This window comes from Rhinoderma darwinii, chromosome 4 (assembly GCF_050947455.1).
Source record: "Rhinoderma darwinii isolate aRhiDar2 chromosome 4, aRhiDar2.hap1, whole genome shotgun sequence".
NCBI classification, from domain to species: domain Eukaryota; kingdom Metazoa; phylum Chordata; class Amphibia; order Anura; family Rhinodermatidae; genus Rhinoderma; species Rhinoderma darwinii.
In genome coordinates, this window is record NC_134690.1 from 124,973,160 (window position 1) to 124,986,146 (window position 12,987).

The window sequence follows — 12,987 nt, forward strand, 5'->3', positions numbered from 1 at the left end:
CTCAGCTGCTTCCTTGTTCTTCCGATCGGTGGGAGTCCCAAAAGTTTAACTCCCACCTATTATATAATTGTGTCATATACGGTCAATATGCTATAAACGTCTCAGGTGGGAATACCACTTTATGATTTATTGTGGTCCTCAACAGTGGTACAATTCTCCAATGTGTCCCTCAGACCAGAAAAAGTTGTGCACCGCTGGTCTAGACTAATGGTTTGCAAACCTTTTCAGTCCAAAAAAAACAAACCAGCAGCACCAGCAGAGTCACTCCATGTGGAAAAGTTTCCTTTGTAACTATGCTAATCATTAGGAAAGTTTGACATGGGAGGTATCTGATCATAACTCTCAGTTAGTTTGCATTCTTTCATTAAATATCCTCATACTAAATGTTTCCCTCAAACTAAACTTGAACTCCCTTATCTCACAACCTCTAACCTTATTATTCATTGTAACGTAAACGGACATCCTATTGCTGAAATACATATGATAAATCTATATTGACTCATAATGACGTCATAGTAGGGTTTTCATTAAACTATGAGTGGTTACATACCTCATTCACACGTCCCACTGCTCCATAAATCTTTGCTATCTGTCCAATAAGACATGGGAAATGTTCACCAATTCCATTTAACACAGAAAGAGATCCAGCCAGGGTCAGTGGTTCATATGAGGAAATATCTACTAATATGTTCACGACAATATCACTGTAACTTGGAACAGATAAATATTCTGTAAGGACAGGCACAGTTTCTGAAAGTACCTGAAAGGTAAAGAAAGTAAAACTAACTGATCAAAATTAAAGAACATATCTGTAAATAAAGAAGGGTGGAATATCAAAAAGAGAAGGAAGAATCCTGCATAATCTGATTTCAAAAAGCTTCATTTTGGCTGTGTGATCTTGGGACCTTACGGGACAATTTGATCTCGCACAGAATTGAAAAAGATGAAGGAGTAAGATGTTTTATCAATGTTTTTATGGAAATGTTATTATTGTTCGTGTTTGTTCACTGATTCTGATATTTGTGCATAAAGCGGACTGTAAGCTGGCCAATATTTAGCTTTGATGCAATAATCGGGCCAAGTATCAAAAGGAGAATAGAAATGGCTTCTGGCATTAAGAGTTGCTTGATATTACATTAAAAAACTTTACAACATTCTGAAATATAATATTGGTATGTTTCTGTACATTGAATGGCTCATTTTTTCAGACTTCTTATTACTGTGCATACTGGTTACCAGCGGTGGGACAATGGGTAAGCAGAATAGGCTTTCTAGGGCACCATTAAGGGGGTGGCGGCGCAAAGTATGGATTAAAAATAAATTACTTGAAAATTGCTGATAAATATGCTGCAGGTGCCGGGGTACCACAAATACTTCTCTTTAATACAATAGTGTGAGAACGACGCTTATAAAACACGAGTCGACTTTCACTGTTTTACAGGCACTTACTGTGACCAGACAATGCTTTGGCCATTTGTTGAGAATTGCAAGTTTGGAGAAATGGGGAGAGTATGCATTTTTAAATAAGAATTCTAGGGATTGGTAGCAAAAGGGTTGGCACTGAGCAATGTATTAGAAAAATGCCAAGGAACCATCTAATGCAATATCCATGCTGGGGATTTTGTAGAAAATCTGAGGCAGAAAACAGCAGCTGAAATTTGGATTTCTGCTGTGGAATCGCCAGCGATTCTGCTCGCAGATTTGCCCCATCGTAATTCAATGGAGCTAATGCTCGATTTTTCAACACGGAATCCGTGGGTCATTATGAACGTGCTGTGGAGTTGAAATTCTGCAGCGCGTTCATTATTCTGTGCTGATTTTTCCAGAGCATATGAATGTGGTATAAAATACCCCATTCCCATGCATTGCCGGCGGAATGCTAGCCGATTCTATCAGGATTTAGAACGTGTGAACATTGCCTAAACTAGGCTATGGTTTGGGGGCTTTATTTCACTGAAATCCATTTATTTTTGCCTAAAAATATATATTTTTATTAGGTTTCATTAAAAATGTTCAACCATTTGGCTTCTGCAGCTTCTATGTATCACGATACATACAGTAGTAGGCTGCAGAACGCTTTACCCAATCAAATCTGTCAGAGAGCTCATCTGATGGCAGAGTCTCAAGCGGCTCCTGCCCTATTCTGAGCGATAATATAAGCTTAATTATGATCAAATAAAAACATTATCAACTACTTTTTGTTTAAGCAGGATTTAAATGGTTCTTTAAATCTTATGTAAACAATTTTTTAATTAATCGGTATTTACATTCTAGACATTCATGGCATATTCACAGAATAAGCCATACATATCTAATAGATGTGAGTCCCAGCTCTTGGAACCACTCCTATCTCCAGAACTGGGGACCCCTGATCCCGTGGAGAGGTGCTCAGGAATTACGGAAACATTTACTTTTATAAGAGTTATGGAAACAATTCCCAGCCACATTTCCATTGATTCTCCACCTGGATGCGTAGCCAATGGCCACATTAACCATGGTGGTTAGGGTACGTGGATATGCCATAAATGTCTAATATGAGAATACTCCTTTAAATCCTGTATAGTAATAGGAAACTGAAATGGCACAATTAACCCCAGGGTGACCTAAGCCTAGGACTCAATGAAGGGAGTTAATGTTTATAATAGGATTAATGGAGTGTTAGTGTGATAATGTTCAGATGCATTTACAGGTAACCCTGTTTAGGGCCTCATGTGGCATCATCTTGCATCAATGCCTGGAAATATATTGTATGATGATTTAGACAAGCTCTAAAGACACAATTTATAAAGTGTTATAAGTAGTGTGTATCTTATGAAGGAAACGTCTTCTCCCCACATAATTACGTTACTGTATTAAGTGATAAAAGGAGATATGCCAATCTAAACAGCTCTCATTCGTGTACATTTGTTTTTTCTTTTATAACAACTGCAAATGTTTTCCCTTAAGAAAAACATTTTTGTGGTCTGAAGTTGTCAACTCCTTGAATACTTTGTCTTCACAGTTAATATAAACTCAATTGAAATATGCATTCCTTTTTTTAAACACAAAGCGTATGACTATAATATTGAAATCATGAAAGTACAGTGTACACAAGCTGGATGACAATGAAAGATAAAGTTCTATTATTCCTGCATCCGTAATACTTGTACAATATCCACATTTCACATAATACCTTCATGGTACCATCATTGAAATATAATAAAGAGAACTGTATTATAGAGGAGAAAACCTGTATATTCCTTATTCTTTACCATGAGATTTAGAGTACAATATAGTGTGAAAAAAGGCAAAAACTTTTTGGAAAAAGATTTGTTTTTCTATGATCCAGTTTCTTGGATTTAAACATTAATGGCATAATTTCTTAAATTTACAAAAATTTATTTCCTGACTTAAAGCGCCGCAAAGGAAGCAATATGGGATTTCAGGAACAAAAGTGGTGAATGTTAATGAACAATCTGTTACAGTCATTTTTTATTTTTTTTTATGTCCTGCCAGATTCAATTAAGACTGAAGACTAAAAGAGTAATTGAACTTATATGTTGATTATTAGTATAAAATAGACGACGATAATGGACAGCTGCTTAAAATTGTAATTGGGACTATAAATTACAAAAATAATACACTCTGAAGTACGACCACCTGACAAATACACTAATAGACCAAGAGATCAAGTTCACATATTACAGAATACAACTCATAGTGAAATATCACATAACTGTTGGGCAAAGAACATTATTATTTAAATCCTGTCTTATATCTTATGTTCGGGCATAAACAGACACAATACAATGAAATAATGAAAAACAAAAAAGAAAACAAGTAAAAAAAAAAATAAAAAAAAAATATATATATATATATATATATATTTTTTTTTAAGATAGATATATATATATATATATATATATATACGCACACATATTTATATATAAATAAATAAATATATAAAAACATACATATATATATATATATACACATACATACACAGTATATATATATATATATATATATATATATATATATATATATATATATATATAAATTGACAGCAGAAAACAGTGTTGAGATAATAAAAAAGTACCCTGCTAAATCCCCCATCGACCTTTGTTCACATTCCAGCAGCAATGACAATCCGTACCGGCACGTGACCATTGCTGTCAATCACTGCAACCAGTAAGTACGGCATGTAGACAAAGACCAGCGGTGGTGGATTTAATAGGTGAGTTAGGTTTTTGATTTTTAAGTGATTTTATTACTTTTACGGCTTTAATTTTTTCCTGTTTTTTTTACAACCCCTTTAAGGTATAAATGTAAAATTGCTTGTAGTAATTGTTGATAATACTACACCTTTGGATGCCATGGTTTTTTGTTTTTTTTAAAAGAATTACTCATCCGAAATACATAATTCTAATTCTCATATTGTTTTCATGAATTTCCTTTTTTTACATTTTAATCTACAGTTCAGAGCTTGTACAATGACTTTATTTTGAGAGACTTTTTCCACCCAAAATTCATTTTTGCATGGATGCAGCTCCAGGAGATGGGACTGAAAAGTCTTTGGCGTTGTACCAAAATCAAGCTGCTTTAATTTTTGCAAAGATCATGCTCTACATTTTTTATCATCTATGTGTAGTAATATGTAATGTTAAAGGGGGATTTAAAGTGAACCTGTCAGCATTTTGAGGCCTCAAAACCATTGACATGGTGATATAGGGGAGGGCATTTTAAACGTACCTTTTTTTTATTCCCTTGATGCAGCAGTCAAAAGTGCCAGTCTTTGCACTGTAATAGCTCTAGCAGCAAATCAGAAGACCGCTAGAGCTATCACTCAGAGCAGAGGGGCAGGGCTTGCAGTACAGGACACTTGCACATTAGATCCTGCCTCAGTGGCACTTGCAATTTTTGTGCTGGGGGAAACATAATTTTCTCAGTTATGCAACTTGCATGACAAGAAAAAAATTCAAGTTTAAACTTCCCTTCTGCTCCCCTATATCCCCCTGTCAGCAGTTTTGAGACCTCTAATCTGCTGACAGGTTCCCTTTAATTATTATAACGATACTTTATAATAGGTTTTTGGGTATGCTTTTTACTGGGCAGCACCTCGAATATGTTTGTGACTACCTTTTCTCCATGCTGCTGAAAATATGCAAAAGGACTAGTTGTGTGTATTGATTATAGGCAGCAAGCACTGAAAAAAGGGTATTGCTGAATATCCGCTGAACTTGTGCGTGAATTTATAGTATTTAATTTTTATAGGCCAGGGGAAGGACTTATAGAGGAGTTTTGGTATCCCAGGGTTTTCTTCAATGAAAGTATAACATAAAATTTGCACAGGAGGAAATGTTTAATGTAGTTATTACCTTTGGGTGCTTAGCTTTTGCTATTGCTTGTAACAACCTTAGCATATGATGCTGCTCTCCTTCATCTAAATGGGGCATCTCTGAAACCAGGTCTCTCAGGAATTGATGTATCGGCTTAGGCTGCATCTCATAAACTGATGGAAGTACACGGAGAAGCATGCTATTACCTGTGGAATATAATAATGCATTTTGACTACATACACATTCCTATGAACTACTGAATTATTTTAGCTCATGTGCTATGCATTTGTGATTAAGGAAAAGTGGTACAGAAAACAGTATTGGAGATTCTCATGGTCTGCAGAATGGCAATAATTATTTTTCCAGGAAACAGAAAAATGTTACACATTTCAAAGTAAAACTAACAAGAAAATTGTTTTATTGTGAGTATTGTTGATTGTATGGTTGAGCTTTGTCTATAAATAATCTACAAAGAATATCAATATTATCTGCAATGAACAGTTGGAAATATGAATTATAATCAAAATGCAGCTGGTGGAAACATACATTTTGGTATCCCCCTTGCCACCATACATGAACCACATGGCATGCAACACACATAAGTACCAATACAGAACCACATCGAGCAAAACACAGCACACTTAGGCCTGATTTACACGAGCGTGTACGTTTTGCGCACGCAAAAAAACGCAGCGTTTTGCGTGCGCAAAAGGCACTTGACAGCTCTGTGTGTCATCAGTGTATGATGCGCGGCTGCGTGATTTTCGCACAGCCGCCATCATAGAGATGAGGCTAATCTACGTCAGTCACTGTCCAGGGTGCTGAAAGAGTTAACTGATCGGCAGTAACTCTTTCAGCACCCTCGACAGTGAATTCCGATCACCATATCGAGTAACCTGTTTAAAAAAAAAGAGGTTCGTACTTACCGAGAACTTGCCGGCCGTTGCCTTGGTGACGCGTCCTTGGTGACGCGCCTCTCTTGACATCTGGCCCCACCTCCTTGGATGACGCGGCAGTCCATGTGACCGCTGCAGCCTGTGCTTGGCTTGTGATTGGCTGCAGCTGTCACTTGGACTGAATTGTCATCCCGGGAGGTCAGACTGGAGGAAGAAGCCGGGAGTTATCGGTAAGTCAGAACTTTTTTTTTTTTTTACACGTTCGCGTATATTGGGATCGGAAGTCACTGTCCAGGGTGCTGAACCAGTTTAACTCTTTCAGCACCCTGGACAGTTACTGTCTCCTGCCGGGTTCGGTCAAAACGATTTTGGACGAACCCGGTGAAGTTCGGTTCGCTCATCTCTAAGACACTCCGTTCGGATGTTTGTAAACAGAAAAGCACGTGGTGCTTTTCTGTTTACATTCAGTTTGACAGCTCTTGCGCGAATCACGCAGTTCACACGGAAGTGCTTCCGTGCTACCTTCGTGATTTTCACGCACCCATTGACTTCAATGGGTGCGTGATGCGCAAAAAAACGCACGATTATAGAACATGTCGTGAGTTTTACGCCACGCACTCGCACTGCGCAAAATTCACGCATTGTATAAACTGCCCCATAGAGTTTTATAGGTGCGTACGACACGCGTGAATAGCACGCGTGTCGCACACGCGTATATTACGCTCGTGTAAATGAGGCCTTAATCTGTGTTGGCACTGCATGACAAAATTGCTGTGCAAAAACTGCAGATAGAGGGTTAATGCTGCATGAAATGTTTTACCCTCAATCTGTTCAAAGGCTTTTCCCAATGTTAGCATTTATAGCATATCCACAAGATATTCATGGGAAATTAACGTTCCAGAGGAAAACTCAATTGACTATGTATGGAGAAACAGCTTCTGCAGCAGATGACAGACTATTATATCGATGCGGTTGTCAGATAAATAAACGTTCACCCACAAATAGTAAACTATAATGTCTGAGGTTGTATAAATTGACTCTGCTGTATGGAGACTGCTCCGTATGGACTGCGTGTGGAAGTATCTCAGTGGCGGACCTTCAAATTATAAAATATGAACACTTCATTAAAGAATGAATATATTAGATAACCTGTTATAGTGTTCATTTTACTGGTCCTTTTGCAGGAATGTGTATTTATAATAAGTATGGATCATTTATTTTAATTTTCACGCGTCAGTAAAATTTTGGGTCGATACTGACTAATTTGGTATATTATATATATGTTTTATAATCTTTTACAAATATTTATCTTGAATCTTTTACATATTTTAACCAACCAGTTTGCTAACTTTACTTAAACTTTCATATCAAAAACGATTTTTTTTATTTTATTTTCTGCTCTAAGGGTAAGTCCAAACAGGTCGGATTTACTGCAGAAAACTCCACAGGTACATTCACATCAAATCATGCTTATTTTGGTGCAAATTTTCAGGTGGATTTTCTGCTGCGAAAAACCGCCGGAAGAAAAAAAAAAAGACCATTCTCACCTCCCCTGGCGTTCCCTTAGCAGTTTGGGATTTACTACAGAAGTTACATGTGACAAAATATAATCACAGAAGGCTGGCAGCACAGTGACCAGCCGGGGGATCATGGACGTGTTGCTATGGTAGCGCCAGGGGAGATGAGTATAGTCTTCTTTTTATTTAAACAAATAAGTAACCATTCCGCAGTATAAATTGACATGCTGCAGATTTAAAAAGCAGCACCATCACAGGTCAATTTCCATGTGGAATTTTGCTTGCAGTGTATTCTGCTGTAGATTTTATCCAGATGTAAATATCGGCAGTAATTCCGCTACGTGTGAACGTAGCCTTATTATTAAAGTTCACAGTCAAAGTTAGACTCTATATAAAATATGAATGTGCTGAACACATAAAAGGGTATCTGTCACCAAGCAGACCCTTTAACATTAGAGCATCTTTGTAATGCTCTTAGCAGATTCTTACCCACCAAATGTTTTAAAATCACCCCACTAACTTCTGTTCATTAGGGTATCTTATATATGCTTTTTATAGAACCCATTTTCAAATACTACACTAGTTAAATGAGTCTCTCAGTGAGGTATTCCCCACTTCTATCTAAATGAGTCCTGAATGGTGAACAGTATATTTTGTAGGCAGGCAACTTCCTTAACCGTCTAAGGCCTTATTCACATGAACGTATATTACGTCCGTGATACATGCGTGAAAATCACGCGCGTCGCACGGACCTATGTTAGGCTATGGGGACGTTCAGACTGTCAGTGATTTTCACGCAGCGTATGTCCGCACACGGTCGTGTGAATCTGGCCTAAGGGTAGATTCACACGAGGCAGGTTTGATGTAGAAATGTCTGCGACTGAAATGAAACTGGCAGAAATCCATGTGCCTGCTGCAGAAACAACCATATTCTGATGAATAAAACTGATCTTCAGTCGCAGAAATTTCTGCAGCAAAATCTGCCTTGTGTGACTGCACCATAAGGGTATGTTCACACGCTAGCTGGCTTTTACGGCTGAAATGACAGCCTGTTTTCAGAAGAAAACAGCTGCGTCATTTCAGCCGTAAATGCTCCTCCTCGTAATATACGAGGCGTCTTTGACGCCTGTAATTTTGAGCTGTTCTTCATTGACTTCAATGAAGAACGGCTCAAATTACGTTGCAAAGAAGTGCCCTGCACTTCTTTGCCGAGGCAGGCAATTTACGCGTCGTCGTTTGACAGCTGTCAAACGACGACGCGTAAATTACAGGCCGTCTGCACAGTACGTCGGCAAACCCATTCAAATGAATGGGCAGATGTTTGCCGACGTATTGCAGCCGTATTTTCAGACGTAAAACGAGGCAGAATACGCCTCGTTTACGTCTGAAAATAGGTCGTGTGAACCCAGCCTTACAGTCACATTAGAATTGGAAAAAAAGTCCCAAAAAAAGGTCACTTTTTTTTTATTGTAGACATTGAATTTATGTAAATATAGTTGGTGCATACATTGTGTTAATGCATATTAACCCCTTAATGAGGTAACAGATTTTAGACCTGAAAATTGTTCGCATTTCTGCATTCGGTTGGTCATAACTTTCCTATCCTCTTATAAATGGAGACGTATAAAAATGGAAAATCTACGCAGCATTCAATTTATTTGATGAGAAAAATGCATAAAATAAACTAATAAAAAATTGCAGGTTATTACAAATATGGGGATACTACATTTTTTTTGTTGTGTTTTTGTTTTTACACTCTTTTATTGGCGTGGAATAGCAAAAGGTTTGAAATTAAGGGGTACGCTGTTATCGTAACTGCCATTCACTTCTATAGGACTTACGGAAACAGCATAGCTCCGCGAGCGATGCTGTTTTCATAACTCCCGACCATCTAATAAGGAAGTGGCCAGCACCGTGAGCTGAGAAAGGTAGAACGGGGTTTTGGGGCGTCCCGTTCTACAGATAGGTGATAGGTGCATCTATCTCACATTTATGGCATATTCTGTGGATATGCCATAAATGTCCAAGTTGGGAAAACCCCTTTAAGCAGCAGGTAGACAAGAGATAAGGAGTCATGGACAGGGGAGCTTAGGTGAAGGGGGTGGCAAAGTACATGAATTAGTGGGTTAAACAATCTGCATTCATTTTTATTGTTTATTGGGCAGGGAGAAGCAGCTGCGGATTAAAAGCAACTCTCCCTGCACTCAACCTGCTGGCGAATGAGTACTATTCCTCCTGCCTGAATACAGCTTGGCATAATCAGTAGGGGGCATTAAAGAGGCTCTCTGAGAATATAACATTGGTTGCCTATCCTTAGGACAAACCATGTATATTTGTTTGGTGGGGTCCAAACTCACATCCCCTTCATTGATTTCACAGCGGCTTGTCTCCATGGGTGGCTGTGCCTGGTACTGCAGATTGTCCCATTCAAGTGAATGGGACAGTACCAGACGCAGCTGCCCATATAGATGAGCTGCTGTGCCTTTCCCATATAGAAGTAATTAACAGTTAGAGCAGAAATAAGAAGTTAATCACAATAGATCTACAAATAAAATATAAAATAATGAATAATGGACGAATCCAAAGAGCTAAGGAGTAAGATTTAAAAAATGATGTGAACACATTACAAAAAATCTTGAAATCTAAGTCTAAATTTCTGTTTTAGAAGTCAATCCACCCATCGGTGTTTCCCCAGTATTCTAGTAATCCATATGCACTGACAGGGACTTCACACAGCTGAAAGTTGATGCTTGAAAGAACTAAATAATGTGATGGTCATAATATTATGTAATGACTTTAAACAAAATCCCTATTTAACGCTCAGTGTAACTTGTAATAGTAATCAATTCTCCACCCATATTAACTTTTTGTAGTGCATGTCTGGCACACAAAGCCTCATTGTGCCACAAATTGAGCTTAGCATCAATGAAAGAAAACCCTTGCATAAAAGAAAACTTTTACCAAACAATACTACAATATACATTCGTGTCCTGGGCGAAAATGTGTTTTCCGATGTAGAAGAAAACACATTGACACTTTATTCTCCGTAAAAAATTTAATTTACATAAAGAAAAACAAATAAAAGATTGTGCTTTCTGAATGTGTCCTTCAATGTGGAAAAATAGTATTTTCCAAATTTTTCAGATTTTGACTTCTCAAACATATGGATGACATCTGTGCTTATTTACAGACTGTAAATGTTTAGTACAATTAGTACAATTATGAAATGAGTGATGATATTAAGGATGCAAGTGAGACTTCTTTTTGTGGGACTTAGTTTTGTGGTCGTATGTGTAAACACAGCGAAAATTCGGATAAACCTAGCAATTACCATTTCATTTATCTCCTGATGGTAAAAGAGAAAATCACAATTTTTACCCTTTTCAAAACTAAAATGTTCAGTTGAATGGGCCATCTGTCATTCATTTGTTTTAGAAGTAAAAGTTAGAGAATGGAAATTAAATTGCAGAAGTGAATGATTATTGCAATAAATGCATCAGAGTAGATTGTTAAATGTTAGGTTTTTATGGCAGACTCCCTTGTGTATCGAGGGAATAAAGAGGAAGATAACAGGCGCGTTGTACTAGGAAGTAAATGGTAATCTTCCTAATTTTGGGAAAAACATAGTAATTTTACAAGCCCCCACAATCTAGGCACCACCAAAGACTCTATGTGAACATAGGCATATTGAATACAGTTGACAATTTGTAATTGTAAAATCCCTGGCTTTACTTTGCTTTGACATGATTGGCCTTGGCAACTAAATACCATGACACATCATAGCCAGGGATTCTTTACTGTAAGAGAAGTGCCACTATGGAACTCTCTACTACAGAGGGTTCTACATTCCTTTCTTGAAAGATATTGTAATGCTGGCGTTGGGCCATGCATCTGACCACGATCCCCGCTGACGGGTCTTGTATCTCCCCGGCAATCTGTCTTCTGTGGCTCAAGGCCGCCAGATTCCTGGTGTGCGCGCGTGCTCCGGCTGTCTCTTAAAGGGCCAGTGCGTGCAAAATTCAATAGTCACCGAACCACCCCTACTGCTTCCCATGACTACTTAAGGCACTTTCACCATCTCCTAAGTGCCTGAACAATGTTGTACTAACCCAGTGTTAGCCTGCGAAGGTTCCTGTATCCTGTATCCGTGACAAGTCCTGTATCCTGCATCTTGAGTTCCCTGACAAGTCCTGTATCCTGCATCTTGAGTTCTGTGTCTGTGACCAGTCCCGTATCCTGTGTCCGTGTCCAGTCCTGTGTATGTGACCAGTCCTGTATCCTGCATCCTGTGTCCGTGCCCAGTTCTGTATCCTGCATCTGTGACCAGTCCGGTATCCTGTGTCTGTGATCAATCCGGTATCCTGTACTCTGTGACCTGTTTCCAGTAATCCGGCACCAGTCTGCTTCCAGTTATCCGGCACCAGCCTGCTTCCAGTAATTCAGCACCAGCCTGCTTCCAGTAATCCGGCACCAGCCTGCTTCCAGTAATCTGGCACAGCCTGCTTTCAGTACTCCGGCATCAGCGTGCTTCTAGTAATCCGGCACCAGCCTGCTTCCAGTAATACGGCCTCAGCCTGCTTCCAGTAATCCGGCACAGCCTGCTTCCAGTACTCCAGCATCAGCCTGCTTCCAGTACTCCAGCACCAGCGTGCTTCCAGTAATCCGGTACCTGCATGCTTCCAGTAATCCGGCACCAGACTGTTTCCAGTAATCCGGCACCTGCCTGTATCCGCTACCTGTTCTCTGACTGTGTCCAGCTGCATCCAAGGTACCATCTGCCAGTGACTGTATTTCACCTGTCTGGCCAGCAGCAAACCCGTTACAGCGGAGTAACCCAGTGGTTCCACAAACCCATTGGACGTTACAGATATAAAATCTCCAGTTACATGTAATAGATGATTGGAGAAGGTTCGTTGATTCACAGATTTATACGATTTGCCATATATGGAAGGAATTTCTCCCTGTAATATGAGGCAATTGGCAACAGCCTCATAATAGAGGTTTTGTTCCTTCCTTTGGAAAGGTTGGACTTGACGGACCGGTGTCTTTTTTCAATCCCATCAATTACAGTATATTACTAATGTGTATAAAACTGTACTGGCCACACAAATACAATGAAGTCGAGAGAGCTGCAGAGGGTTTCTGTAAAGTTGGTCATGTATGGTTCAACATCTTAGGTCAATAACACAATTGAATCAATCCATGTATGGGGGAGTCAAGCAATTATGATGCACAGGAGAGCTTGATATCATGCAA

General features: G+C 38.8%; 1 protein-coding gene across 1 annotated transcript in view; it reads right to left on the reverse strand.

Annotated features, from left to right (window-relative positions):
• The window catches only part of VEPH1 (ventricular zone expressed PH domain containing 1), a 409,378-nt gene that overhangs the window by 276,951 nt on the left and 119,440 nt on the right, over nt 1-12,987 (reverse strand). Inside the window, exons 5-6 of the mRNA XM_075864020.1 lie at nt 5,358-5,524; nt 551-760 (exon numbers count right to left, since the gene is read on the reverse strand). Of these exons, the coding sequence (XP_075720135.1) occupies nt 551-760; nt 5,358-5,524 (377 nt within the window). The remainder of the gene's footprint in view (nt 1-550; nt 761-5,357; nt 5,525-12,987) is intronic.